Genomic DNA, 23,586 nt, shown 5'->3' with positions numbered 1-23,586 from the left:
GGCCACAGACAGTTCATATGGAACGACAATGATACCTCTTGCTTTGCAATGTCAGTCGCATGGTCCTGTGGACGATCGAGAGAACACACCGATACATCTGTGCGATCAGCATTGGCTGTTCATACAGAGGACCGACTTGACCTCCTTGTAGCATGAAATGGGATCTCAAAAGTCAGACGCGGCAGCCAGTGAGTGTTATTGTCGGAGAGATCCGGGTATGATAAATGGGCAACCCAAGTAAATAAACGGAGAAAACCAGACATGCCTTTCGCCAGCCAATAAACTCGTTCTCGTTGGCCAACTGGTAAATATGTGCTGAACACACAGTCTTTCCATTCTCGCTCCAATAGGTAGCACATCTTGGCATATCCTTGCGTCTCATCACCCTACGTCCTGTTGTGTTGCACGCTGGTGGACCATCCTCCTCAAGAGCCACCACACGAAAGGGTGCAAGCGCCCCTGCTATCACCCCAACGCAGGAGCAAACCACGCTCGCATCTCAATACCAGATCTCATACACTTCGCGACCTCATCACCGTCTCCATTCATCATCAATTTTCAATAAAAACACACCACGATGGCACCCCTCCTTCTTACACACTTCAGACCACGTCAACGCTCTCTTCTCTCCACCCTGTTCACAGCCACATTCCTAGGCGCAGTGATCGTCGTCGCCTTCCCCTGTCCTGCGAGAAGCTCACACGAGGCGAGATTGGATTCACCGAATTATCAAACTGCCTCTTCGTCGGCAGCGGGAGGGACTGGGAGTGGGAAGAGAAGGGAGGTGGTGGTGTTGATGAACGAGAGAGGGAAGAGAAGGTTCCTGGAAGAGAGATGATGTGATGCGAGAGGTGAGTGTGCGTCACTTGTTTTTCTTTCGGAGTGAAGACGAGGTGTAAGAGGGAATAGACGTGAAAGCTCCTGTTCTCATGCAGAGACAATCACGCAGAGTACAAGGTGCTGATGTCGTTCTCTTTTCTAGAGAGATTCGAACGAACGCACAGAACATTGGCAAGTTGTAGCATATTTCATTGAGACACGTTGTACCCGTGAGCTTTTCCTCCGGTCACTCCTCTCAACACGGGCCGACTGTTCTGCAGCATTTATCAAGCATTCACGGGCACAGCAGAGCCTCGAGCTCGAGATTTGGCACAACATTCAGATGTCAGGCCATCGCATATACATATAGAGACATGCATTCACATGATACATATTTGTAATTGTTTCTTCCACTGCGTACATTCTCATTCTTTTCTTACTCGTGCTTACACTTGTACACATTCACTGAACATTGTACGAGTCAGAATTACGGTCCGGCACCTTTCTGACCGGTAGGCTTGTTCGCGTTCTTCTCACGCTGCCCATAGGCCTTACTTGCGTACTGATGGGTATGTACATTAGCAAACCAAGTTGCTCTGTGTTTCGAATTCGTCAGTGTACTCACATCTCCGTCGAAAACGATCAAGTTGGCGAGGTCCTGATCCTCACCAGCAAGGTATCGCCTGATGATTTCTTTCGTGCCGTCGGCGTAACGCTTCTGCGCATCGAGGGTGGTGCCGGAGTCTGCGCCAAGGACGATGAGTCGTGCTGGAGCCAGAGCGGGTATGAGGTACACGTTGACATAACTCACAATGGGGAACCATCCCGTTGCCACCGCCGAGGGGATTGAATGCGTGTCGCCAAGGGTGGTCCTTTGGGGCAGGCTGGACATCTGTGGGAGAAAGTATGAGTAACGAAGTCTGCGAGGCTTCTTCCTGCCTTGCTTGATTGTGGACTTACCCCAGACATCTATCGGGCTACCTATCAGCTACTCATTTGTTGCCGAGAATCGAAGAAGCTCACCTCCTGCGTAACCACGAAGGTGTCCAGACTCCAATGCCCTCTTGACAGCAGCTCGGTCACAGATTGCACCTCTAGCGGTGTTGACTAACCACGAACCTGGCTTCATCTTGCTGATGAGATCATCGTTGAACAGACCTCTGGTCTTTTCGTGAAGAGGACAATTCTGCGAGCACATACGCCAGCCAGTCGGCAGTCTGGATCAGAGGACAACTCACGCAGAACAATTCGGACTACAGATATGGCATGCTTACAATGGTCACAACATCGCATTTAGAGACCATCTCTTCGAGATCTTTCACTCGACGAGCATTGATAGCCTTCTCCGCATCTGTTGATCGCCCATTACGATAAGCTTTGATCCCATGATGACTGGCAGGGGCGAACAGCTCACCAGGTGGCAAGTCGGTGTAGTCAAACCACAACAGATCTTTACAGTTGAACCCTTGCAATCTTTGTAAGACCCTATAGCCAATCCTGCCACATCCCACGGTACCAACGACCTTGCCCTCGAGATCATAAGCGTTTCTAGCGATCTGGGCGACATTCCAATCGTCCGAGACGATCTGTTCATGGGCTGGAACGAAGTTGCGGACCAGCAGAAGGATCGACATAACGACGTGTCTGCGAAAAACCAAGGGGACCCATTAGTCCTCTTCTCCATAGCTGAGTGACGGACGTCTGCACCTCACTCGGCGACGGAGACGACGTTTGATCCGGACACTTCGGCAACGGTGATCTTCTTGGTGTTGGCAGCATTGAGATCGATGTGGCTAGAGTGAAGATGAGATCAGTTCCATTCACGTAGATATCGCTGACCCTCCAGACTGATAGTAGACTTTACTCACTCGGAACCGACGCCAGCAGTCACACAAAGCTTGAGATTCTTCGCCTTGTCAATCAGGTCGGCAGTGAGGTATCCGGGATGGAAAGGGGTGGTGATGAGGATCTCGGTCTGGAGGGTATCGACGTCAGGGTTTTTCCTCCTGGATGGCCTTTGCGCAAACGGCTGGTAGCCATGAGTGAGAGGGTCACTCACGTCAGCAAGGTGTTTCTGGAACTCTGAACTGGAGCCTTCCTTGTCATCCGTGACGACGAGTCTGGCGAAATTTCAATCCATGTAATCAGTACGTGCTCTCTAGACTGTCGACTTGGCAAAACCCACTCGTGACCCTCTTTCTTGAGCCAGTCGGCAAGACCGAGCTGATTTTCGATGGTACCGAGGAGACGAGGCTCTTCTTGGGCGGCTGCATCACGAGGTATGAGCACCGTGCTCATGCACGTCAGAGCGAGGTGTGTCAGGAAGATGGAAATGGAGTGTGATCCAGGTGGTACGGGATCAGACAGTGAGCTGACCTTGACCACCACGATAGAGCACAGCGAGGACCTATCACCTCTTGTCAGCTCAATAAGTTGAGACAAGCGCAGCCCCACTGACTTTGACCATATTGGGATTAGTTGAGCTGAAGGGTCTGCTCGTACTTCGTTGTAGTGGACGAGCGCGGGTAAGGTAGCGAGACAACATTTGTGCGCTGTTCTTATATAGCAATACCGATACAGCTGACAGAAAAAGAAGGTAACAACGGACGTAGCATTTGTGCTGGCAAGCAGACGGCTAACTCGTCAATGCTCTTGCCGTTCCAACGAAGAAGACAGACGCCGGTGATCCGTCAGAGTACGTGGTTCCGGAAATGCACATGCTGTATCCTGTCGTCTGTCGGCATTTTGACTGTTGACTATGGATAGATCTGTCAGCTGCCTCTGACCTCAGGGGCCTCTCTAGCGTTGTACCCGGCATACTGATCCGGCTCATATTGATTTAGTGCGGTTTGAGGGTCAACGGTCGTCGTAGTCATATGACAAACGAACAACATTGGACATGGACGACCTCCACCTCGCAGCACAACGATTGCCCACATGCCTATTTCCATAAGCCTTCGGCCCTCTTAGGCGCGCGAAAGTGATGCGACCGTATTCTACGCCTTCAAGCAGATGTCCATGTTCTACGTTGGTTGGAATTGTGAGCATTATAAGCATGAACGCAGGAAAAACTTAGCTACCAGTCACTATACTCCAGTTTCCTACGCTCATGCGACCTGGAATCGAAGCAGAACGCAGTATCGGGATAAGCTGTAATCTGTGGGACAGGCAGTTTCTATGCTGTCACGCTTACGGCCGACCCGCGGGTCTGTCTTCGTAATGATGGGTGTGGGGTGACTACCGTTTACATACTTGCATGCTCACATGTGGGTCCCGTCCTCGAAACGCAGGGGTTTGCAACGCGAGCGTGTGAATCGATTGGTGGTACTGCACATACAACAGTAATTGTGGCTGAGGATGACGGGATGTCACAACAGGACAACGGGAGGTACACCACTTGAGCGATGCTCGACACTACTGAGTTTTTCCATTGGAAGACTGACAGATCCTCTCGGGTGAAAATGAATCGAGGCGGCAGAAAACACCCAGTGGAATGCAAAACGCCACCGCGGTCGGGTAGACGTCATCTGAGACCAAACCGCTTCGATCACACATAAACACAAAATAGATACTGAAAAACGATTCCTGCGATTTTCCCTCTCAAACTGGGCACAAAACCGCTCCATTGTGTTTTTTAATTTAACTATCTATTCACCCGGACCCCGTTCTTCTTGTCATCCCTCCTGCTTCTCCTTTTGCTCGCTCCGGGTCCTCATTCCATCAACAGGTCGGGCCCAGACTCTTCGACGTCTGTCAGATCTCCAGCTTTAGTAGTCGAACTCACGTTAGTCAGTCTCGTGAGTATCGTTTGTTTTTCCCTTCTTCGGTTCTCTGGTCTTTCATCCAACACTCCTCTATTTTCGGCCTCCTCTTATTCGGTCGCTCGCCCTCTTCACCAAACCAAATGTCTCGGCACAGCGATTGTGAGGCGATCTACACACAACGCCTCCTTGCATTCACACCTCAATCTTTGCCTCATGTAGTTCAGCTGCACTCCGCCCGAAACGTCTTTACCGATGATCTCTCCACTTTCACGATTGGAGGCAGCACAGAGCCCATATACCCTTAAGCCACACTTTACCATCCTCCCTGACAACCCACATAGTCCATGTCAACACTTTCATACTACTCCCACTGCTGCGCTTCGTCGAGTACACACACGCTACCCTCCAAGTCGCAAGAGCGAGGAACCCGGGAGAAACAGTACAAGTCTATTCAGGCCGATGAACTGCCTCGAGCTGCAAAAAAGTTGACGGCCAAGCTTTTTTGTCACACTGCAGTGGGGTAGTCGGGGGTTCTGAAGATGCCTGGTCAAAATTCGTACTGATCATTGAATCAACCGTATCCAATATGCTTGCTCGATTTCATCGCCCAACGTCCGACTGGTTCTGCTCGGCGTGATTTAACCGGAAATCGAATACTGAACACACATCCCATCAATCGATCACTTTCCGTCTTCTCTTTGTGTCTGAGGGCGTACTATCGACCTGACAATCATGGGCAATTGCCTGTCATCTTCAACCACAATATATGACTCCTCTGCCGAACCCACCCCAACACCTATCGCGCACGAGCAGGCTCGTCGAAGCAGTACGGTCAAGGGGAAAGGACGAGCTCTCGAGTCACTCTCAAGTAGTCATCAACGTCGTCGAAGCTCGTTCATGATGGGCACCGGACCCTCTATCAGCGCTCTCAGAACCTACGCCACGCTTCCCAATCCATCCTCCTCATTACCACCTTCCAAACTCCTACTCTCGTCGGCAAACACCATCGCTGTGTTTGACGCATATCCGAAAGCGAAATACCATTTTCTCGTCCTTCCTCGATATCCTTTTCCACCGCAATCCGATCCAGATAGCAAAGATTCGATCGTCCCCCTAGAAGCGTTGGATGATCTGAGGAGCTTGCTGTTAAAAGCGGATAGAGGAGCGAGAGAGGAGGTGTTGCGAGCGATGGCAGATACTGCGAGGGAAGTGGAGGAGATGATCAGGGATGAGATGTTGAAGACCGAGGGATTCGAGTGGAAGATCGATGTTGGCTTTCATGCCATTCCCTCAATGAAGTGCGTCCGAGCTATCATCCCAAGGGAGACGACACTGACTCGATTTCCTTCTGGTCTTTCACCTGATAGACATGTTCACCTTCACGTCATCTCAGAAGATCGAATATCCCCCGCGATGAAGACAAAAAAGCACCATAACTCGTTCAGACCTGATCTAGGGTTCTTCGTCTCCATCATGGAGGTCCAAAGATGGACTCAGAACGATCAGAATACCCTTGATCGGATAGAGGTGAGCGACAGAGTCGATCCAACAGCTACGCACACTCAGTACTCTTGCCCTCAGCTACCTTCGCTGGACTGTCGAGCATCTCACCTTCTCGGTTCTGCGTGACTGATCATTGAACTTAACTATCTAGGCCTTGTCTGGGGCTCAAGCGCTGTTGGAGACCCCTCTCACCTGCTTCAAATGCGATGAACCGTTCAGTAACATCCCTAAACTGAAACAACACTTGGAGAAGGAGTTCGCCAAAGAGAAGGCTACGGCGTTGAACCACATTGCGAGGCATGGTCGGCAAGGGAGTAGCGATGAGGATATGTTCTGATCCCAGATATTGCTACGGCAGGACGTCTCGTCGAGAAGCAGAGGGGCGTCAGACGGCCATTGGAGGCATGATCAAGTATTTTCAGCAGGAAACGGGTGCGCATCGCGAGTGACGAAATGGCTTTCGACGGCATTGGTTGATCTCAGATACACGTCGATAGCCAGCCAAACAAAGAGAAAGAGAGAGGACAGACTGTATCCATAGTTAGCATTGGCCGTGACACTTGCATATATCGTGATTGTACCTTCGCTTCCATCTGATAGCGGGCAACACCCTTCGATCAGTCCATCTAATTTCTCTATGTCTTCGCTTCCTGCGCGATCTCCAGCTTCTTCCAGAAAGGGTGGTCATTCCAAGCTTCCATCCTTCGCGCCACGACTCTTCTCCTGTTCCCCACATCTTCGTCCCCATTCACTCGCTGATCTGTAGGCACCAAATACCATATTGTTGCCACGTCTGCACCAGCCAGGTAATCTCGCAATTTCAGATAGTTCAGACCGACGTAGGAGACGCCATGTGAATCGTCTGACAGACATATCCGACCTTTCAACGAGAGAATCAACTGTTGATCCATGCCACGCCATGATCAGCTCGACAAACAGGAATCCGTACGAGTGGTGAAATCTACCTGTAATATGTCTTTGGAGGGATAACTCGTCTCCCACCCTTTTCTGAAAGCCGCAGCATTCGCTTCGAACAACCCTCCATACTCGATGACAGCTCTGACATTCCTTTCCACTCTCGCCCAGACACTTGGCATCGCTTGCAATTTCTTGCTGATTTCAGGAACCCATAAGAGACAAAGATCGATGTGACCCAATACTTCTGGTTGATGCTTCTTTATCAAGTCGAACTGCGAATCGAAATACTTTTCTAGGAAAGGTATCAGTTCTTCCTCTGTGGGTACATATCCCTCTCGAAGACAAGTGATGCTTTGATCCCCTAGTTCCAGTTTTGGTGGAGGTCCAGGATCCATCGTTCGTCCATCTTCTTCTTCTTCTTCTTCTTGACTGGGAGGCCGTCGTGAACATAGATGGACGGCTCGTAACCATGTATTCCGATCGAAATCGATCGAGATCCCACGAACATGATGCACGCTACCGACGATGTAGTCGATCGCATCTCCCCTGGTTGAGGCGAGGAGCGAAGCGAGGTTGAGCGAGTCGAGAGGGGTGATATAGTCCGTTTCGAGGGAGATGAGCAGGTGGATCCGAGACGAGTATTTCTCGCGTAGAGAGGAAGCGATGGCGAGGAATGAATGATATGCTTCGAGGAGATCGGTAGGTGTGAGATCGGCCTGTCAAGGCAGTCCAATCGAGATCAGTCTCGTATCCTTCTGGGTCAAGATCTCACAAACACTTCTCGATCCGCCGGGAAAGGAACACGGAATACTCAAGAATCCTCAAAGAGCTTGCTTCAGGGTGATTGACCTGAACTCACACGACGCAACTCAACTCACCTCTTCCGGGAACAGGTCCTCCAGTCTATATCTCGGAGCATGTTCGCTCAGTCCAAACACCTCGAAACCCTGTCGTATCGCCTCCACAATCACATCTTCGAGATTGTCTTTGGCATGTCGACAGAACTGGCCAGAATGGGAATGATGACTGTGCGGCATTGATGTGATCGAACCACTGCCCGTCTCGCTGATCTGAGGAGTTCAGCCAGGAGTCGTTGTGGTCAGATTGAGGTGGAGGGTAGTCCGTGGGGGGGAATTTTGAGACAGTCGATAGATATGCAGGAGGTCAAGTATATTCTCAAGGACGAAAGAGTCATCTCGAGCTATGTTGTGCGACTTATCTGGCCAAGTCAAGTGGAGGCAAAAGTGGCACAGACTGCATGCTTCAGAGCCGCTCTGTTGATACCCATCACCCGTGCAACACATCCCATTCCGTGACATACTTGCATCATCCATAATCTACCCACGTGAAAAGCACGCTCTCACTCCGTGTCCATCTCTAACAACACAAAAGCGAAGCCAAGATCACAACGCAAAGAAAGGGGTTTGCGACTCTTGACCAATTAATCGACGTCGGAGAACAAAGCCGACCAAAACCTTGTTCCCCTTCATCAGATCAAAGATCGTAGTCTATAAGAAAACGGGTTCGAGACACTTGGCTCCTCTGACATATCATTGCCTGAACGATATGTGAAAGGTGTACCAATCCTCCGCATCTCGGAGATGGAAAAAAGGGAGTCGGACTATAAGAATATAGGTTTGAGATGTTAGAACGAAAAAAGAAGATGTTGACGAAAACGAAGGATCAAACGAGGTGTGACGCGTTTGCGCATTGAAATGGAAAAGGGGATCAAACTTCTGTTGTCGAGTTGAAGTACTTGACGGAAGCGACCTGCAATTCCAGCGATTTGTCAGTGCAATCCGGACTCTGACAAAGCATGATTCAACTTACCTCCCAGTAGGCATTCGCAAAGGCCGAACCTTCGTTGAGGACGTAGTCGGAACAAGTAGAGTAACCGGTGATGGCAGCACAACTCTGGTCCTGACCTGCGTAACCGGCGTAGTTCCAAACACTGTCGGCACCGGCCCAATCTCCACAGAAGGTGGTGTCGAAGATGTTGTAGTGGTCATAGAAGAACTGGTAAGGGTTACAGTTATCCGAAGGGAAGTGAGCAACGGGTTTTCCCCAACCTGATGGTTCGGGAGCGTCGTTGGTGATATCACTAGGGATGTTGTATCGAGGGAACCACCAGACAGTGATACCGACCTTGGCCCATTGCACTACATGATCAAATATCAGCTTAGGTCACAACAAGGTGTGTAAATTACACTCACTAGCGTAAACACCACCTTGAACACTGTTGAATCCAGCACCGTAAGAGTTATCGTTAGACTCGTCACGAGCACCGCAACCTTGGTTGGCAGTGTTGGCAGATGAACAGTCCAAGTTGTTGAAAGAACCGGTGGTCAATTGGGCGACTTGATTGTCGTTGATGTTGCCCGGCATGGTGCATCCCTGACCGGTGTGGAGGGAGACCTGGTTCTGGGTGAAGGCGTTGACACCCTCGAGGATGTCGATTTCACCACCTTCAGGCCAGTTGGGACCGTTTTGCCACCAAGCAGGCCAAGTACCACATCCGGTTGGCATGTGCCAAGCATCCATGATAACGAGACCTCCAGTGAACCTTCACCGGGCGAGTCAGCATATGATCGATCCAACTGTCCAGCAAGTTGGCTCACACTCTGTTACCGTGGACACGGATCGCTTTCCTGCCACCCTGAACATGCTGTGTGGTGTCGACAGCCATGATAGCGTGACCCTGCTGGTTGATAGAGATCAAGCCGCTGTTCCAAGCGTCGGAAGCTCCTTGGAAGTCCACGGTACCGTGAGTGGGATCATTCCACTCCCAGAAGTTGACGTGGTCGAAGAAGGTGTTTCCGGACTGGGTCAAAGTATGTGATCAGTCTCGTGGCAGATTTCCTGGTTTAGATTTATCACTTACCCAAGTCTCAACCAATGACCAAGTGCTGGAAGATGAGGGAGTGGATGACGCAGCCGCAGACGAGCTGGTGGGGCTGGCAGTTGATGTGACGGACTCGGTGTAAGCCGAGCTGGTGGAGCTGGCAGTCGATGTGATAGACTCGGTGTAAGCCGAGCTGACTCCGTCAGTGGAGGACGAAGAGGTAGCAGTCTCAGTGGCGTTGGCAAAGTGCTGTTCATTGCCGATAGAGCTAGTGACCGACTCGGTCGCCGCGGCGGTAGGAGATGTCACGATCGAGGTAGCGTTGTGATGAACCTGACAGGTTGCCCTCTTCTTCTTTCTCACAAGACGTTTGCCCTTGTTTCGCGCAGCGACATTGGTTCGCTCATGTTTAACGTTGGTGTGAGAGTAACCCTCACGAGCCTCCATGGCGAGAGTACCTTCCCGTCGGATCTTCTCGTAGTCCGCAGCCCGGTGAGCGGGAGCGCGTCGAGCATTACCATGAGCGGCATTGATCCTGGCAGCCGAAGCGGCAGGAGCGGCGACAGAGAGGGTGAGGAGAGGGAGTAGGAGGTTCGAGAAGTGCATTGTGTGGTGTGGTAGGATGTCTTCAAACGAGTGAGGGATAAGACTACCGCTGGGGCTTGTCTTTTAGTTGTATGTAATTGGGCTCCTGAAACTTTGACGACCGGCGAAAGTTGGTCCAGTGGGTTCGGTTTGATAGAAGTAGGATCGCGCTGCGATGTGAGACTGATAGGTGAAATCGAGCAATAACACAGTGGCAATATAGCACAGGATGCAGTAGCCACCGAGGCGAAGATGTGTCGATGGGCGACGTGGAAAGACGAGAAGAGATGGTCGGGATCGATTGGAGTGGCCATGAGTTATATGCCAGAGCGAGATGTTTTGGACCGTTTCAGGAACAATGAGAAGACGAGTGGTAGTGGTGGTTGTCCGTGCGTAGCGGCAAGTAGAATCATTTCAATCCATTGATCGGCGTAGTTTGTGTGCGCGAGGACGAAGGCGTCAGGGATGGAAAAGGGCGTGATGAGAATAGCAAGATCAGCATTGGTCTCCGAGCAAGCGAATCGAGTCTGGAGCAGGAGCATGAAGGGGTTCATGATCTTCACGGATGATTGGTGGCGAAGACCACGAAAGCGTCGTTCATCCAAGTCCTCTCCGACAACTTCTGCACCACGACCCATCGCGTCTTCCCCAAAACTATCCCGCTGAAACCAGTCCAAGACGTCCATCTTCGAATCGATCACCCCAGTGCTAGATCAATTCCCCGTAATCTGTCCTGTTTTTTTGACAATTCTCCATCTCGTGCAAACCATTCCGATTCCAACCAAGTCTCACCAAAAGTCGGAACATGCCACTCACCTAGAGGACTTGCTTTACGCGTGGAAAGAAGGATATGGAGAGATGTGAGAGAAGAGATGGATGGACGGAAAGATAGCAACGACTGGAATTTCAAGAAGGAGTGAGAAAGAGATCTGAAAAGCCAATTACGCCCAACCAGACGGCAGGACGAGACGGTACTATTGTGCATCATCATTCTCACTCATTGGACCATAGCAGTATCAGCGATTCATCCGGCTTTAGCGTACAAGCTCCAAGAGACAAGGAAATCGATGTCAACAGGTGGCTTGCAGGGAGGGGTTTTTCTTTTTCTTTTTCTCTTTCGTGACGCGAGTGGTTTTGCTTTCTTTTTCTTCCTTTGCCGCAGCGCTGTTGAACTCGTCCTTTCCCCATTCACCATCGCAGAAGGGCGGAAGCGCAGAAGCTGATGTTTATCATTGTCGTTCCTCTTTCTTCCGTCCCTGTCCTGATGAGCAAGGAAGCCAGTAACTCGCGCCAAGTGAATGATGATGGCATTATGACAAACATCGCAAGCGCGTCGACAGGGAGAGTTTGGAAATGGCGTTTCCATCCACCGGGATATGTCGATCTCGGTGACCCTGAACAACGACTGAAACCTTGTCCTGACTACGGCTCGAAGGTGAACTCTGAACAAACAGATGTGTGCCGGATCACAAAAGAGCAACAGGAAAAGCGCGTTCAATCAATGAGTTTCCCTATTGTCGTTTGTGACTCTCAACTTTGCGCGCATGCAGATGTGAATGTCAAGAGGTCGTGTTGTGCCCATATGGGACTCGGCTGTCCATACACAGCTCCGTTACAAAGGAAAACTCTGCTTGGCTAGGCGTTATGCTTGGCGTAGAAGCATATTGTGATCCCGGTCAACGCTGGGAATCTGATGGGAGATCCAATAATCTGCGCGATCAGATGAAAAGGTCCGAACGCCTTCCCGAGCCTCAAGCCATCTCCACAATGGCATTTCAAGGGGCTTCCAGTGACGCCTGTGGCGGATACAATGGCAACATATGATGGTCAGCTGTCACCGCGATCCACTTCATGCGTATGCTGTGATTGAGTCCATCATCTCATTTGCATGGTATCGTCGCAGCTTCTGCGCAAGGTAGCTGCGCACAGCTTCACGTTCGACCACGCGACGCGTTTCCAGTTCTATTCTCGTCACACCTGATCATTATTCCATGTGTCACGATGCATGCATGCCCTGTATTTTGTCGTCGCCCTGCTTCATCTGTCTAGAACAGGATCAAGTTCTGATCTCTACCAGGTCCGACACCGACATATTGGATCTTGACACCCAAGAAGTCCTCGATGAACTTGATGTAAGACTTGGCGTTGTCTGGGAGGTCCTCGTGGGTGGTAGAAGCGGAGATGTCCTTCTTCCAACCGGGGAGAGTGGTGTACTGCACTTCAACCTTGGCGAGTCGGTCGAGATCAGCTGCAAAAGGCACATGGTCAGCTAGAAAGTCTTGATATATGCGACAGATTTACCAGGGAAGCCTTCGATCTCTACACCATCGATCTTGTAACCGGTAGCAACCTTGATCTCGTCAAATCCGTCCAGGACATCAAGCTTGGTAAGGTTGAGACTTGTGTAGCCGTTGATCATGGTAGAATATCTCATGACGACCAAATCTAACCATCCACAACGTCTTCTCCTTCCAGTGACCACACCGTATTCGGCACCGACCTCTTGCAATGTGTGACCGACCTCCTCGAGATCCTCAGTGGGGAAAGGTCCACCACCGACACGAGTGGTGTACGCTTTGACGACACCGACGACTCGCTTGATGGCGAAGGGGGGAATACCAAGACCGGTCACTACACCACCGATAGCGGTGGCAGAGGAGGTCACGTAAGGATATGTTCCGTAGTCGATATCAAGCATAAGGGCATTGGCGCCCTCGACGAGGACCTTCTTGCCAGATTTGATAGCATTGTGGATGAAAGTGGGTCCATCGACAACGTGAGGTCGGAGTCTCTCAGCGAAGGCCTGTCGTCTCATTAGACCGGCCACATGAACAGCTGCCATCAAGTCAACTTACCAAGTACATCTCAATCTCTCCCTCAGTGTCAAACTCGAATTGACCGTATCGCTTGAACCTTCCCTCGACGAGCTTCCTGAATTTGGCGGGGAAGCTGGGATCGTAGAGGTGGTGCACTCGAAGACCGGAACGAGATGCTTTGGAAGAGTAAGCGGGTCCGATACCCCTCTTGGTTGTACCGATCGAGGAACCGCCAAGCTCAATCTCCTTGAGACCGTCAACGATCTGGTGGAAGCCCATCACGAGGTGGGCTCGGTCAGAGATGAAGAGACGGTCGGCGCATTTAAGACCTGAGAATGGACGTCAGCCTGAATCATAGTCATGAATATAGATCCGCCAAACGTACCCTTTCGCTCGAGGGTGTCCAGCTCGTTGAAGAGCGAAGGAACGTGGACGACGACACCGGAGCCGATGAAGGCCTTGCATTGAGGGTTGATCAGACCTGTGTCATGGGTTGAGCATGTTAGCGTTCACTATCCACGAAGACACCATCTTTGCACTCACCACTGGGCAAAAGGTTGAACGCATAAGTCGTCTTCTCGCCCTGAGGGCTCTTGACGACGATAGTGTGACCAGCGTTGTTACCACCGGCGCATCGAGCGCAGATGTCGGCCTCTGCGGCGAGGATATCGACAAGCTTTCCCTTTCCTTCGTCACCCCATTGAGCGCCGAGACTGCGTAGGATCGAATCGAGCATCAGTATGATCCTTGGTGGAGGAAGTGAAACGTCGACTCGACATACACGACGGAGACCCCTTGCGGAGCTAATGACGAACAGATGATCAGTTGAAGGTCGACGTTTCCGATCTAACAGCAACGAGAACACTTACATGAAGCCATGATTGGCGAGTAAGTGCGGGTAGATTTACCTGGAAGAGGAAGAGCGAAGAAGCAGACCAGCTGAGATGGATTTCACGGTCAATTGAGGTCTTTTTTTGGTGAGTCGTCTGCTATCGACAGTGGTTAGCCATTCCCTATCCGATAATCGATTTCGGACCTCTTTCGGCAATAAATTTGGATCCGTCCACCTCGGTGACAGTGTTTATCACACGTCATGATGAGGAGAAGGTGATTATCACAAACACGGACCCCTCCACTTGGACTCTCCGACTTGTTGGACATGACAATAGTTTACAGACGACCGTCAATATACTTGCCATCAAGGTCATCGATGGATACTGTGAGGCGTAGCTCGTCAGAATGTTCACCTCGACCCTGCATCAGTCAGTTAGAGTTGCCCTTCGCCTCGGGTCCCGACCTCGACACAGAACAAGAGCTCAACTCGAGCAGGCACGATCGGTCCATCAGCTACGAGATCTCCCAGCTCCCACTTTAGAACAATTGGCAAAGTATATTTTGTCTTATGCTCGGCTCTTTGCCCTTCGACTCCGGCTGATGAATCATCACTATAGTAAACCTAGACTCACACCTTGCGATGTGATCGAGGCTGAATCATCTGCGATGGGAGCTGCTCAATTTTCCCCAGCGTAAGTCTGTCTGTTCATTTACGTGATGAAAGGTTGTACACTGACGCAGACCCAGGCATCAATTATCAAGATGGACATCCTCACCGACGACTCTCCTTCTGATACAAAAGCGGGATGATCCCCGAACAACCGCTGCTATGGGTACCATCTTGACGTAAGCTCGATCTTTTCCCTATCACACCAAAAAGGGCTTCAGCTGATAACTTCGAGTCAGACACCTGCGAGAACATTATCCGCACCTAAGACTAATCGTTGAGCCTCACACAGCACTGGAACATCCTGCCTTTGAAGACCTCATCATCACTTCCGCGGGTGACGAGGGGTTATTACCTTTACATACGTCGATGGTCTTGACATTAGGCGGTGATGGTACGATACTGCATGTCTCAAATCTGTTTTCGCAAGGGGAGTGTCCACCTGTTCTAAGCTTTTCAATGGGATCTTTGGGATTCTTACTACCTTTTCGTACGTCGACCGTTCCAGTACCAACGATGGCTTGTTGACTCCTTTTACCATTCAGATATAGACGCCCTGTCCTCGGCATTAGAAAACACCCTGAAGGGTCCGGTGTCGGTATTGAACCGGATGCGATTGGCATGCACACCTGTTTCTACTCACGGACAAGTCCTGGACCGCTGTACGAAAGCCGGTGAGCTGCCATCCGGAATGATCTGCGATAGTCGGTCCAGCTGAGTTTATTTGCTAGTCGGGGAGGCCGGATGGCAAGTGATGAACGAGGTCACGCTTCATCGTGGTCGTCATGCACATCTCACTGTCGTCGATGCGTTTTTTGACGGACAGCATCTCACAGAGGCAGTGGTAAGTTTCTGCGAAGACATGTAGATCCTGTGCTGATCACGCTACCATGGTAGGCCGATGGACTGCTTGTCTCTACGCCAACAGGTTCCACGGCTTATTCGTTGTCGGCTGGAGGACCGATATCTCATCCAGAGACGGACGCTTTCCTCCTTACTCCAATCGCGCCTCGATCGCTGAGTTTCAGAACGGTCATCCTTCCAGGCAGAGGTCAGGTCCGACTGGAGGTAAGTCGATTGCCTGTTCATGTTAGTAATTTCGGTACCCGACCTGACGACGTCTTCCAGATCTCACCTTTAGCTCGATCTTCTGCAGAGCTGTCCGTCGATGGACGCGAGGTGTGTTTGTTGAATGCCAGAGAATCAGTGATCATCGCCAAATCACCGTATCCGATACCGTGCATCGAGCGTTCTGGGGGTGAAAGCGGCTGGGTACGAGACATCAAGTGAGTAGAGAGAGGTCCCGTCTGATCGATTCTGATGTGCTCTTCTCCATAGCTCCTTGCTTCAATTCAACGTTGGATTTCGCAACAAAAGCCTGATAGGACACGGCATGGTCTGATCGTACGCCTAGGCTGCTGGTTGATGACTCGTCGTCATATATACATAGGCAGACATGCACCTCGTCCTAGTCCACATGCTTTAGCGTTGAAGTCTGATACAGGATCTCGCGTCCTGACTTATCATCAGTCGTTTGTGCACGTTCGGAGTTTTGATTCTCCCGGATCCGAAATCAGAAAAGTGTTGCACGCGGAATCGTCCGCTGATGTTATCTTATGGCCAATCTCACACTATGGATGGCCAATCTCACACCCAAGATGGCCAATCTGTATCTTGCAGGACCCCACATGGGACCTCATTCTGACTCGCATACGTTGCTGTCTAGTCAAGTCGGTACCCTCGTCAGATGAGTCGTCGTGTATCTTCAGTCGTGACAGCATACATAAGAAGATCGATCACCCCATTCGCGCCCTTCCCAAATCTCACCGTAAGACATACTGGACTGTCAAGAGCCATATCGACTACACCATCGATCAATATGCCTGTTGCTATTCCCAAGAACGCCAATGCTGAAGTGACAGCTGAAGTGGGAGGACAAGCGAACGTCGATACGCTCCATCGTACCTCTCGAGATTTCAGAAGTGAGTCATTGACACCCTTTCAAGAGCCAATCTTGCATTCCTAGTGATAGGTCACTGACACTGCGTCTGTGGACAACCTGCTTCACAGGCGATACCATCACCATTCCCACCGATGCGCAACTCCTTTTCGCTCTTCAAGCCTCTCGAGGTGACGATGTCTACGGAGAAGACCCCTCGACTACAGCTCTCGAGAGCAGGATAGCAAAGTTGACAGGAAAGGCAGCCGCTTTGTTCGCCGTCAGTGGGACAATGACAAATCGTACGTCTATCAGTCTGATTATTTACAGATGGATTGCATGAGCATGACTGACTCCGAGCATAGAACTGTCAATCCGAACACATATGAAACAACCACCTCACAGCATCATTACAGACTGGAGAGCTCATGTCCACAAGATGGAGGGTGAGTCCGCATGTCTGCAGGTGTTTTACTGTCCGTGTACAGATCTGACCAACCGTATGTTCATAGCGGGAGGTATCGCCATGTTTTCCCAAGCTACGACCCACCAATTGGTCCCGGCCAACGGTATCCACCTGACTGTGGAAGACATCGAGCCTGCTCTTCAACTGGGCGACAACATCCATATCGCCCCTACCAAACTCATCTGTCTCGAGAACACTCTGTCCGGTATGATCTTCCCACAGGACGAGGTTGTCAAGATCGGAGAACTGGCGAAGAAGCACGATATCGCTATGCATCTTGACGGGGCGAGAATCTGGAATGCTGCCGCCGCTGAGATTGAGAAAAGAGGGTTGGATGCGTCCAAGGAGGAGGACTTGCAGACCGTGTGAGTGATGATCCATGTCCGGATGACAATCTGCTTGGGAGAGGGACCGCTGACCGGCGTCGATCATAACAGCTTAACCGAGCTCTGCGCGCCTTTCGACTCCGCCTCTCTCTGTCTGTCTAAGGGTATCGGAGCACCCATCGGTTCCGCCATCGTCGGTACCAAAGAGTTCATCGCTCGAGCCAAGTGGTTCCGAAAGGCTTTCGGGGGTGGTATCAGACAATGTGGAGGACTTTCCGCTGCGGCAGATTACGCTATCACCAATCATTTCCCTAGACTGGCTACCACGCACAAGTTGGCAAAGAGACTGGAGGAGGGATTGAGAGAGTTGGGCGTTGATATTCTCGCTCCCGTTGACACGAACATGGTGAGTGATCCTCAGAGACCTCTATGCTTTGACTTGGTCGCAACATGCTGACCCCCTTGCAATGTATTCAGGTCTTCTTCAACCCCAAGTCTATCGGACTGCCGCTCGACGCAGTCATGACCCGCGCAGCAGCCCTGCCCGACCCCATCATCTTGGGTCGAGAACGACTCGTACTCCACCATCAAATCTCACCCGAGGCGATTGAGAGTCTCATCGCCTGCGTTGCAGAATTGAAGAAGGAGAAAGAGGAGAATGGAGAGCTTAAGGAGGCTGAGATGACCAAGCAAGCGAAGGAAAGAGTGCACGTGTTCGCTGGGAGGGAGAAGGAAGAGACCAATGAGGCTGACTTGAGAAAGCAGGCAGCCTTAGGTTATTAGATGGAGCGCTGTTGTGAGCTAGTGACATCTGATTGTGTGTCGATCAGCGGCGATCCGCGGACATAGGTTTTCAAGTTTTGTGTACACTTGTCTGACGGTGTGTTACCATGATGTTCACTTCCGTGCGTGGCAGTAATATTCGGAGAGAATGTATCTAGATGCATCGAGCTACGTATCTTCGACAACGGCGTCTGACAGGAAGCTAATTTGGGGACGATAGTCGATGACGCAGTGAGGTTATCGCATCTGGGCATCCTCCAATCGTCCGTACGCCCAGGTCTGCACAGGAAAGGGACCTTCAGTAGACATCGAGATTTCGAGCTTCCCACAGAGGGTCGCCGGGCCGGACAGGTGCAAGGTAAGTAAGTGGCAGGGACTGTATTTGTAAGTCACTTTTTCGTGCAGCTCTCAGATCCAATGGGCCGCATACGAGCTCTGCTGGACCACATGAATCTTGGTCTGTTGGCCGAAATTTACGACGAGGGACCATGCGGGATGGCCATGTCTCTCTACGAACTATCGTCCGAGCGGCGCCCGAGAGGCGCCTCGGTGAAACTATGGTGGGCGCCAGGTAGGTTACCGGCGGCTTGGACGGGACACTGAACTGCTCAGCGAGCAAGACTGTCAAGTCGTGATCATGGACATATAACCGTGGATGCATGCTGACGGAGGCTCGAGTCAATGTACATGCATGCATACAAGCTCATCATACATCGCATTGAATATCGTAAAAGCAAGCCAAAGCACCGTATATACATTCAAAATGACCTCTGTCAATCTCCTTGTGATCGGTGGTGGTCCCGCCGGTCTCTCAGCAGCCGCCATGTTCTCTCGACTCCGTCGCTCTTGTCTTATCTACGATTCCGGCTCCTATCGAAACGCCACCACACTCCACTCCCACACCATCTCGGGGTACGAGGGTGTCGATCCCGCTATATACAGACAGACCCTCAGAGGTCAATTGAAGGATTGGTATAGTGAGAAGACAGAGTGGAGGAAGGGGAAGATCGTCAGTTTACTCAAGGTCGAGGGAGGGGAGGGAGGTTTTGAGGCGATAGATGAGGAGGGGAGGGAGATCAAAGCGAAGAAGGTCATACTGGCGACTGGCGTCAAGGATCGTTTGCCCGATATCCCTGGTGCGTCCACTTTTCATTTGATAGGGTCGTGGGATCCACTGAGTCGTGCTGATCTTCCTATCCACCTCCAAAGGCATGGCGGAGCAATGGGGTCGTAGAGTCATCCACTGCATCTTCTGCCACGGCACCGAGACGGCCAAGCACCCCTTCGCGTTTCTCTACACCAAAGCCAACGCTCCCATGAACGCCAAGATGGTTGAGAAGATGTTGACCATGTGGACCGGACTGGACCACGAGCCGAGATACATCTTGGCGAATGGGATAGACGTGGACACGGAGGAGGGAAGGAAAGATGCTGGGTTTGAAAAATACCACGATTTGGTGCAACAGAAGGGGTGAGTCGATCGATTGCCCGTAGCCCGCACGTTTTATCTACAGCACTTGGAGGTTCATGTTATTTCCGCTTATTATGATGCAGATACAAATATATAACATCTGCCATCACCTCGGTCAAAGAAGACATCTCGATCTCGACCTCGGCCCTCGAAATCACATTCGGCACTACCCACCCACCCATCTCAGTACACTCGATGCTCGTCTTCCCAGAGAAGATCACCCCCTCGACCGACGCCGAACCACTTCTCACAGAGAACTTTCTCCAAGCGCCTCTCGGGGCCATGGGGATCATCGCACCTCCCAAACCTGGTCGGTGGGAAGGTACCGGCGTACCCTTTCGCATCGGCGATGATCCCAGGACGGAAGTGAGGGGTCTGTTCTGGGCTGGGAACAGTGGTTGCGCTACGGGCAACGTGACGGTCAGTGTGGCGCAAGGTCAGCTGGCGGGAGCCATGGCTGGAGATGAATTGGGGCATGATGAGTTGATGAGCGACATTCATGCAAACCACAACGGAGTGCAGTGATCATAATTTTGCACAGTAATATAGTGATCAAGAAGCTAGGCTGATCAAAATGCATTCGGTGTCAGACATGTGACTTAGTTCGATGTCAGACAGCCTGCAGTAGAGCAGGAAGGAGTTTCTCGTTTGTCGCCTATAATCATACAGCTTCTTACTAGCTTCTTGAGAACACCTATGCGCTTGGCCACCATACATACTAATTATCAGCTGCGATTGTTGAGAACGTTTCCTGGGCTTGTGCGCGGCCAGCCCTCCGAGGAATAGCGTGGCTCGACACCCGCACGTAACATCGAGAACGCCTTGAAGTTCCCTTTCTTCTCACTCTTCCGTCCAGGAGCGGTGCCACTGGTCCGTTGTGAAGCGCATTGTCGATACGGATCCTCCTTCATCAGTCGTGCTCAGGTAAGTAATCGACTCGAACACCGAATCGATCAATCATGTCTTCTCGCTGCATGGAACGTCTCCCGTGTCCTTGTAGGCAATCGTCATTTCCACACCTGCTTAAATCGATAGAGCTAGACCAGCTGGAAACAGTCCCCGATGAGGACGCGATCAAGATGACAAACACGTCGAGTTACCCATCAGCACTTGTTGTCTCTTGCCGATTGCTTCTCAAACACGAGTGAAATCGAACGTGTGAGATGATGCACTGCTGACTTACCGCTTCCCCTGATTAGCCTGAATCTGGATCGGCTTTCACCGGATAGATACCGTACCACACCCATGTGTTTCCATCAATTTTCGTTTCCTATTAGGCGTTTGATCAAATTGATTGAACGATCGAGTCCGGTGGATTTCCGCCTCGTGGTGATGGAGGATCGTACTGTGATTGTGAATCTGACCTTTTGGACAGGATATTTGACATGTTGCACCTTGGCCCGACCCGGATTTGACCTTTTCGGGCGCTTGACTGCATATCTCGGGGAATGCCGTGATATCCTAAGCGAGGTTCGACTTTTCTTTTCCAAAGATAGCTTGTAGCTCTGTTTGTACAGAGTAGAGTTCGGATCGACGAGCCGGTCATACATCATCATCGTAAGCGGCGCTTATCTACTGACTCCACACACTTGGTATGCAATCTCCCGGTCTCCAAAAATCTGTGACTGCATCACGGAATCCACGGAATCCAAGCCTCAACTTCGTTTAAACGAGTCACTGCTCTCGTCGCATACCCAATCCTTCACCATACGAGAACATCCACAAGGCGCCGCCGCCCTTGCATACACACATCGAGAGGAACAGAGGGAAAACAAAAAGGTCAAATCCATTGTTCGATATTTGACCCTTTTCAAGTCGACGACGTTGCAAGCGAATACGGCCGACGGATAAAGTGGTAAAAGCAGTCATAGCCAAGTACACATATCCCTTTCCTCGCTCAGACATTATCGTCAGCATCCCTCGACATCCGTTATCCCTTTCAAATCCTCGCCTGAAGCGAAACGCCAGTGGGAAAAGATATATAGTCCTTGATCCATTTCAAAACCAAGAACTTTTACCATCATGTCGACTCGATCTTTCACCAGAATCGCATCACGTCTCTCCATCCCTCGATCTCAATCCCGAACGACCATCCCCTTCGTCAGGACATACGTTACACCGACCTCGACTAAATCAGGTGCCGCTGCTCTTGCCCAACAACCCCAACATCACGACGAAGTAGACGCCATGCCCGCCCCTGTTCGGACTGCCGCTCAGTGGGCTGATTTCGGGCGTGATCACGTTTCGCACGGTCTTGGCCGATTGAGAGACCATGTGGTCGTCAAAGGTGAAGGTCTTGACCTTTACACTGCTGAGGGCAAGAAGTTGCTCGACTTCACTGCTGGTATCGGAGTGACCAATCTTGGACAGTGAGTGATCGCATCCGAGCCCAGACACATACACTTGGCTTCTGTGGCTCACTACCCAAGGGCGTGTATTGATTTGACGACCCTCTCCCTTTCAGCTGCCACCCCACCGTCTCCCAAGCTGCCGCTGCCCAGATCAACACCCTTGTCCACCTCCAATGCTCCATCGCCTTCCACGCTCCTTACCTCCAGCTCATCGAGCGTCTACTTCCCATCATGCCTCACCCTTCTCTCGACCAGTTCTTCTTCTGGAACTCTGGTTCCGAGGCCAACGAAGCTGCTATCAAAGTCGCTCGAAAGGCCACCGGTCGACAGAACATTATCGTCTTCCAAGGTGCTTACCACGGAAGGACCATGGGTTCAGGTGCCATGACTAGGTCCAAACCCATTTACACTCAGGGTTCCGGTCCTTTGATGGTGAGTGGAGGCTTCCGACACCCAATTCCGACCGATGATAGTTAATGAGTCGTGTACTGTAGCCTGGTGTCTTCGCCTCCGCTTACCCTTACTGGCACTCTCTCGGTGTCAACCCTTCGACTTCTGAGGAGGAGCTTGTCCGACTCGCCAAGCACCAGCTCGACCTTGTCCTCCGACAACAGACCAATCCGTCCGACGTCGCCGCCATCTTCATCGAGCCCGTTCAGGGCGAGGGGTGAGCAAATTGTGTCCTACCCAAAATGGGGTGTGCTCTGACTGACAATTCTTGGTCGCTCAGTGGTTACGTTCCCTGCCCTCCTGCATTTATGCACCACCTCCGAGAGGTCTGTGACAAGCACGGCATCGTCCTCGTTGTCGATGAGGTCCAGACTGGATTCTTCCGAACTGGTAAATACTTTGCCATCGACCACATCTCCCCGTCTTTCCGACCCGACATCATGGTCTTCGCCAAGGGTGTCGCCAACGGTTTCCCCATCTCCGGTATTGTCTCCAACAAGGAGTTGATGGGCGCTCTCGATGTCGGTTCTATGGGTGGTACATACGCCGGTAACGCCGTCGCTTGTGCTGCTGGTATTGCCGCTCAGGATGTTTACGCTTCCGGCGAGATCGAGACCAACGTCGAAGCTCGTTCCGAACAGCTTTACGTTACCTTGAACAGACTTGCCACTTCCCCCAAGACCAGGCATCTCATCGCCGATGTTCGAGGTGTCGGTCTCATGGCCGCAGTCGAATTCCGATCTGCTGCCGACGATCTCACTCACGAGGGTCTTCCCGAGGGGACCACCATCCCCAAGAATATCGGAAAGCGAGTCCAGGACTACTGTCTCGACAAGGACCTCTTGGTCCTGACAACATCTTGTTTCGACACCATCAGATTCATCCCCGCTTTAGTTGTTTCGGAGGAACAGATGAGCAGGGCCATGAAGATCGTCACCGAGGCCGTGGAGAAGGTTGCTCTTGAGGGTTAAGCGGGGTATATATTCGAGATTTGCCGGGCATTTGGTCATAAGCGAGAAGGGATTTCAGTGTAGGGTCACATACTACAATTC

At 51.3% G+C, this 23,586-nt stretch overlaps 10 protein-coding genes across 10 annotated transcripts; 6 read left to right on the top strand and 4 right to left on the bottom strand.

Moving 5' to 3' along the window:
- Positions 1-577: 577 nt before the first annotated feature.
- On the top strand, positions 578-838 carry IAR55_001002 (uncharacterized protein; the record flags this gene model as incomplete). The annotated part of the gene is made up of 1 exon (XM_066944132.1): positions 578-838. One exon carries the CDS (start codon positions 578-580, stop codon positions 836-838), a length of 261 nt encoding a protein of 86 aa, XP_066805333.1.
- Positions 839-1,306: 468 nt separating this feature from the next.
- On the bottom strand, positions 1,307-3,364 carry IAR55_001001 (uncharacterized protein; the record flags this gene model as incomplete). The annotated part of the gene is made up of 13 exons (XM_066944131.1): positions 1,307-1,381; positions 1,445-1,563; positions 1,631-1,711; positions 1,780-1,788; positions 1,843-2,005; positions 2,094-2,170; positions 2,234-2,463; positions 2,532-2,612; positions 2,688-2,794; positions 2,879-2,939; positions 3,005-3,086; positions 3,196-3,226; positions 3,278-3,364. 13 exons carry the CDS (start codon positions 3,362-3,364, stop codon positions 1,307-1,309), a joined length of 1,203 nt encoding a protein of 400 aa, XP_066805332.1.
- A 1,951-nt stretch (positions 3,365-5,315) lies between these two features.
- Positions 5,316-6,423, top strand: IAR55_001000 (uncharacterized protein; the record flags this gene model as incomplete). The annotated part of the gene is made up of 3 exons (XM_066944130.1): positions 5,316-5,881; positions 5,951-6,110; positions 6,238-6,423. The coding sequence occupies 3 exons, from the start codon at positions 5,316-5,318 to the stop codon at positions 6,421-6,423; spliced, it is 912 nt and encodes a 303-aa protein (XP_066805331.1).
- A 298-nt stretch (positions 6,424-6,721) lies between these two features.
- On the bottom strand, positions 6,722-8,041 carry IAR55_000999 (uncharacterized protein; the record flags this gene model as incomplete). Its single annotated transcript, XM_066944129.1, has 3 exons — positions 6,722-6,985; positions 7,052-7,720; positions 7,883-8,041. 3 exons carry the CDS (start codon positions 8,039-8,041, stop codon positions 6,722-6,724), a joined length of 1,092 nt encoding a protein of 363 aa, XP_066805330.1.
- A 691-nt stretch (positions 8,042-8,732) lies between these two features.
- Positions 8,733-10,452, bottom strand: IAR55_000998 (uncharacterized protein; the record flags this gene model as incomplete). The annotated part of the gene is made up of 5 exons (XM_066944128.1): positions 8,733-8,774; positions 8,835-9,163; positions 9,218-9,567; positions 9,623-9,825; positions 9,886-10,452. The coding sequence occupies 5 exons, from the start codon at positions 10,450-10,452 to the stop codon at positions 8,733-8,735; spliced, it is 1,491 nt and encodes a 496-aa protein (XP_066805329.1).
- Positions 10,453-12,476: 2,024 nt separating this feature from the next.
- IAR55_000997 (adenylosuccinate synthetase) lies at positions 12,477-14,126 on the bottom strand (the record flags this gene model as incomplete). The annotated part of the gene is made up of 7 exons (XM_066944127.1): positions 12,477-12,679; positions 12,733-13,234; positions 13,287-13,576; positions 13,633-13,728; positions 13,791-13,960; positions 14,029-14,050; positions 14,117-14,126. The coding sequence occupies 7 exons, from the start codon at positions 14,124-14,126 to the stop codon at positions 12,477-12,479; spliced, it is 1,293 nt and encodes a 430-aa protein (XP_066805328.1).
- A 360-nt stretch (positions 14,127-14,486) lies between these two features.
- On the top strand, positions 14,487-16,150 carry IAR55_000996 (uncharacterized protein; the record flags this gene model as incomplete). Its single annotated transcript, XM_066944126.1, has 9 exons — positions 14,487-14,635; positions 14,699-14,773; positions 14,829-14,927; positions 14,988-15,238; positions 15,294-15,422; positions 15,480-15,592; positions 15,646-15,816; positions 15,877-16,034; positions 16,087-16,150. The coding sequence occupies 9 exons, from the start codon at positions 14,487-14,489 to the stop codon at positions 16,148-16,150; spliced, it is 1,209 nt and encodes a 402-aa protein (XP_066805327.1).
- Positions 16,151-16,627: 477 nt separating this feature from the next.
- IAR55_000995 (uncharacterized protein) lies at positions 16,628-18,262 on the top strand (the record flags this gene model as incomplete). Its single annotated transcript, XM_066944125.1, has 6 exons — positions 16,628-16,730; positions 16,819-16,989; positions 17,053-17,133; positions 17,200-17,518; positions 17,591-17,885; positions 17,957-18,262. The coding sequence occupies 6 exons, from the start codon at positions 16,628-16,630 to the stop codon at positions 18,260-18,262; spliced, it is 1,275 nt and encodes a 424-aa protein (XP_066805326.1).
- A 763-nt stretch (positions 18,263-19,025) lies between these two features.
- On the top strand, positions 19,026-20,258 carry IAR55_000994 (uncharacterized protein; the record flags this gene model as incomplete). Its single annotated transcript, XM_066944124.1, has 3 exons — positions 19,026-19,398; positions 19,472-19,733; positions 19,817-20,258. The coding sequence occupies 3 exons, from the start codon at positions 19,026-19,028 to the stop codon at positions 20,256-20,258; spliced, it is 1,077 nt and encodes a 358-aa protein (XP_066805325.1).
- Positions 20,259-21,755: 1,497 nt separating this feature from the next.
- Positions 21,756-23,505, top strand: IAR55_000993 (4-aminobutyrate transaminase; the record flags this gene model as incomplete). Its single annotated transcript, XM_066944123.1, has 4 exons — positions 21,756-22,102; positions 22,198-22,516; positions 22,579-22,751; positions 22,815-23,505. The coding sequence occupies 4 exons, from the start codon at positions 21,756-21,758 to the stop codon at positions 23,503-23,505; spliced, it is 1,530 nt and encodes a 509-aa protein (XP_066805324.1).
- Between the last annotated feature and the right edge of the window lie 81 nt (positions 23,506-23,586).

This window comes from Kwoniella newhampshirensis, chromosome 2 (genome assembly GCF_039105145.1).
Source record: "Kwoniella newhampshirensis strain CBS 13917 chromosome 2, whole genome shotgun sequence".
NCBI classification, from domain to species: domain Eukaryota; kingdom Fungi; phylum Basidiomycota; class Tremellomycetes; order Tremellales; family Cryptococcaceae; genus Kwoniella; species Kwoniella newhampshirensis.
Note: the sequence above shows the minus strand (reverse complement) of the source record. Positions and strands in the feature narration are given on the sequence as shown.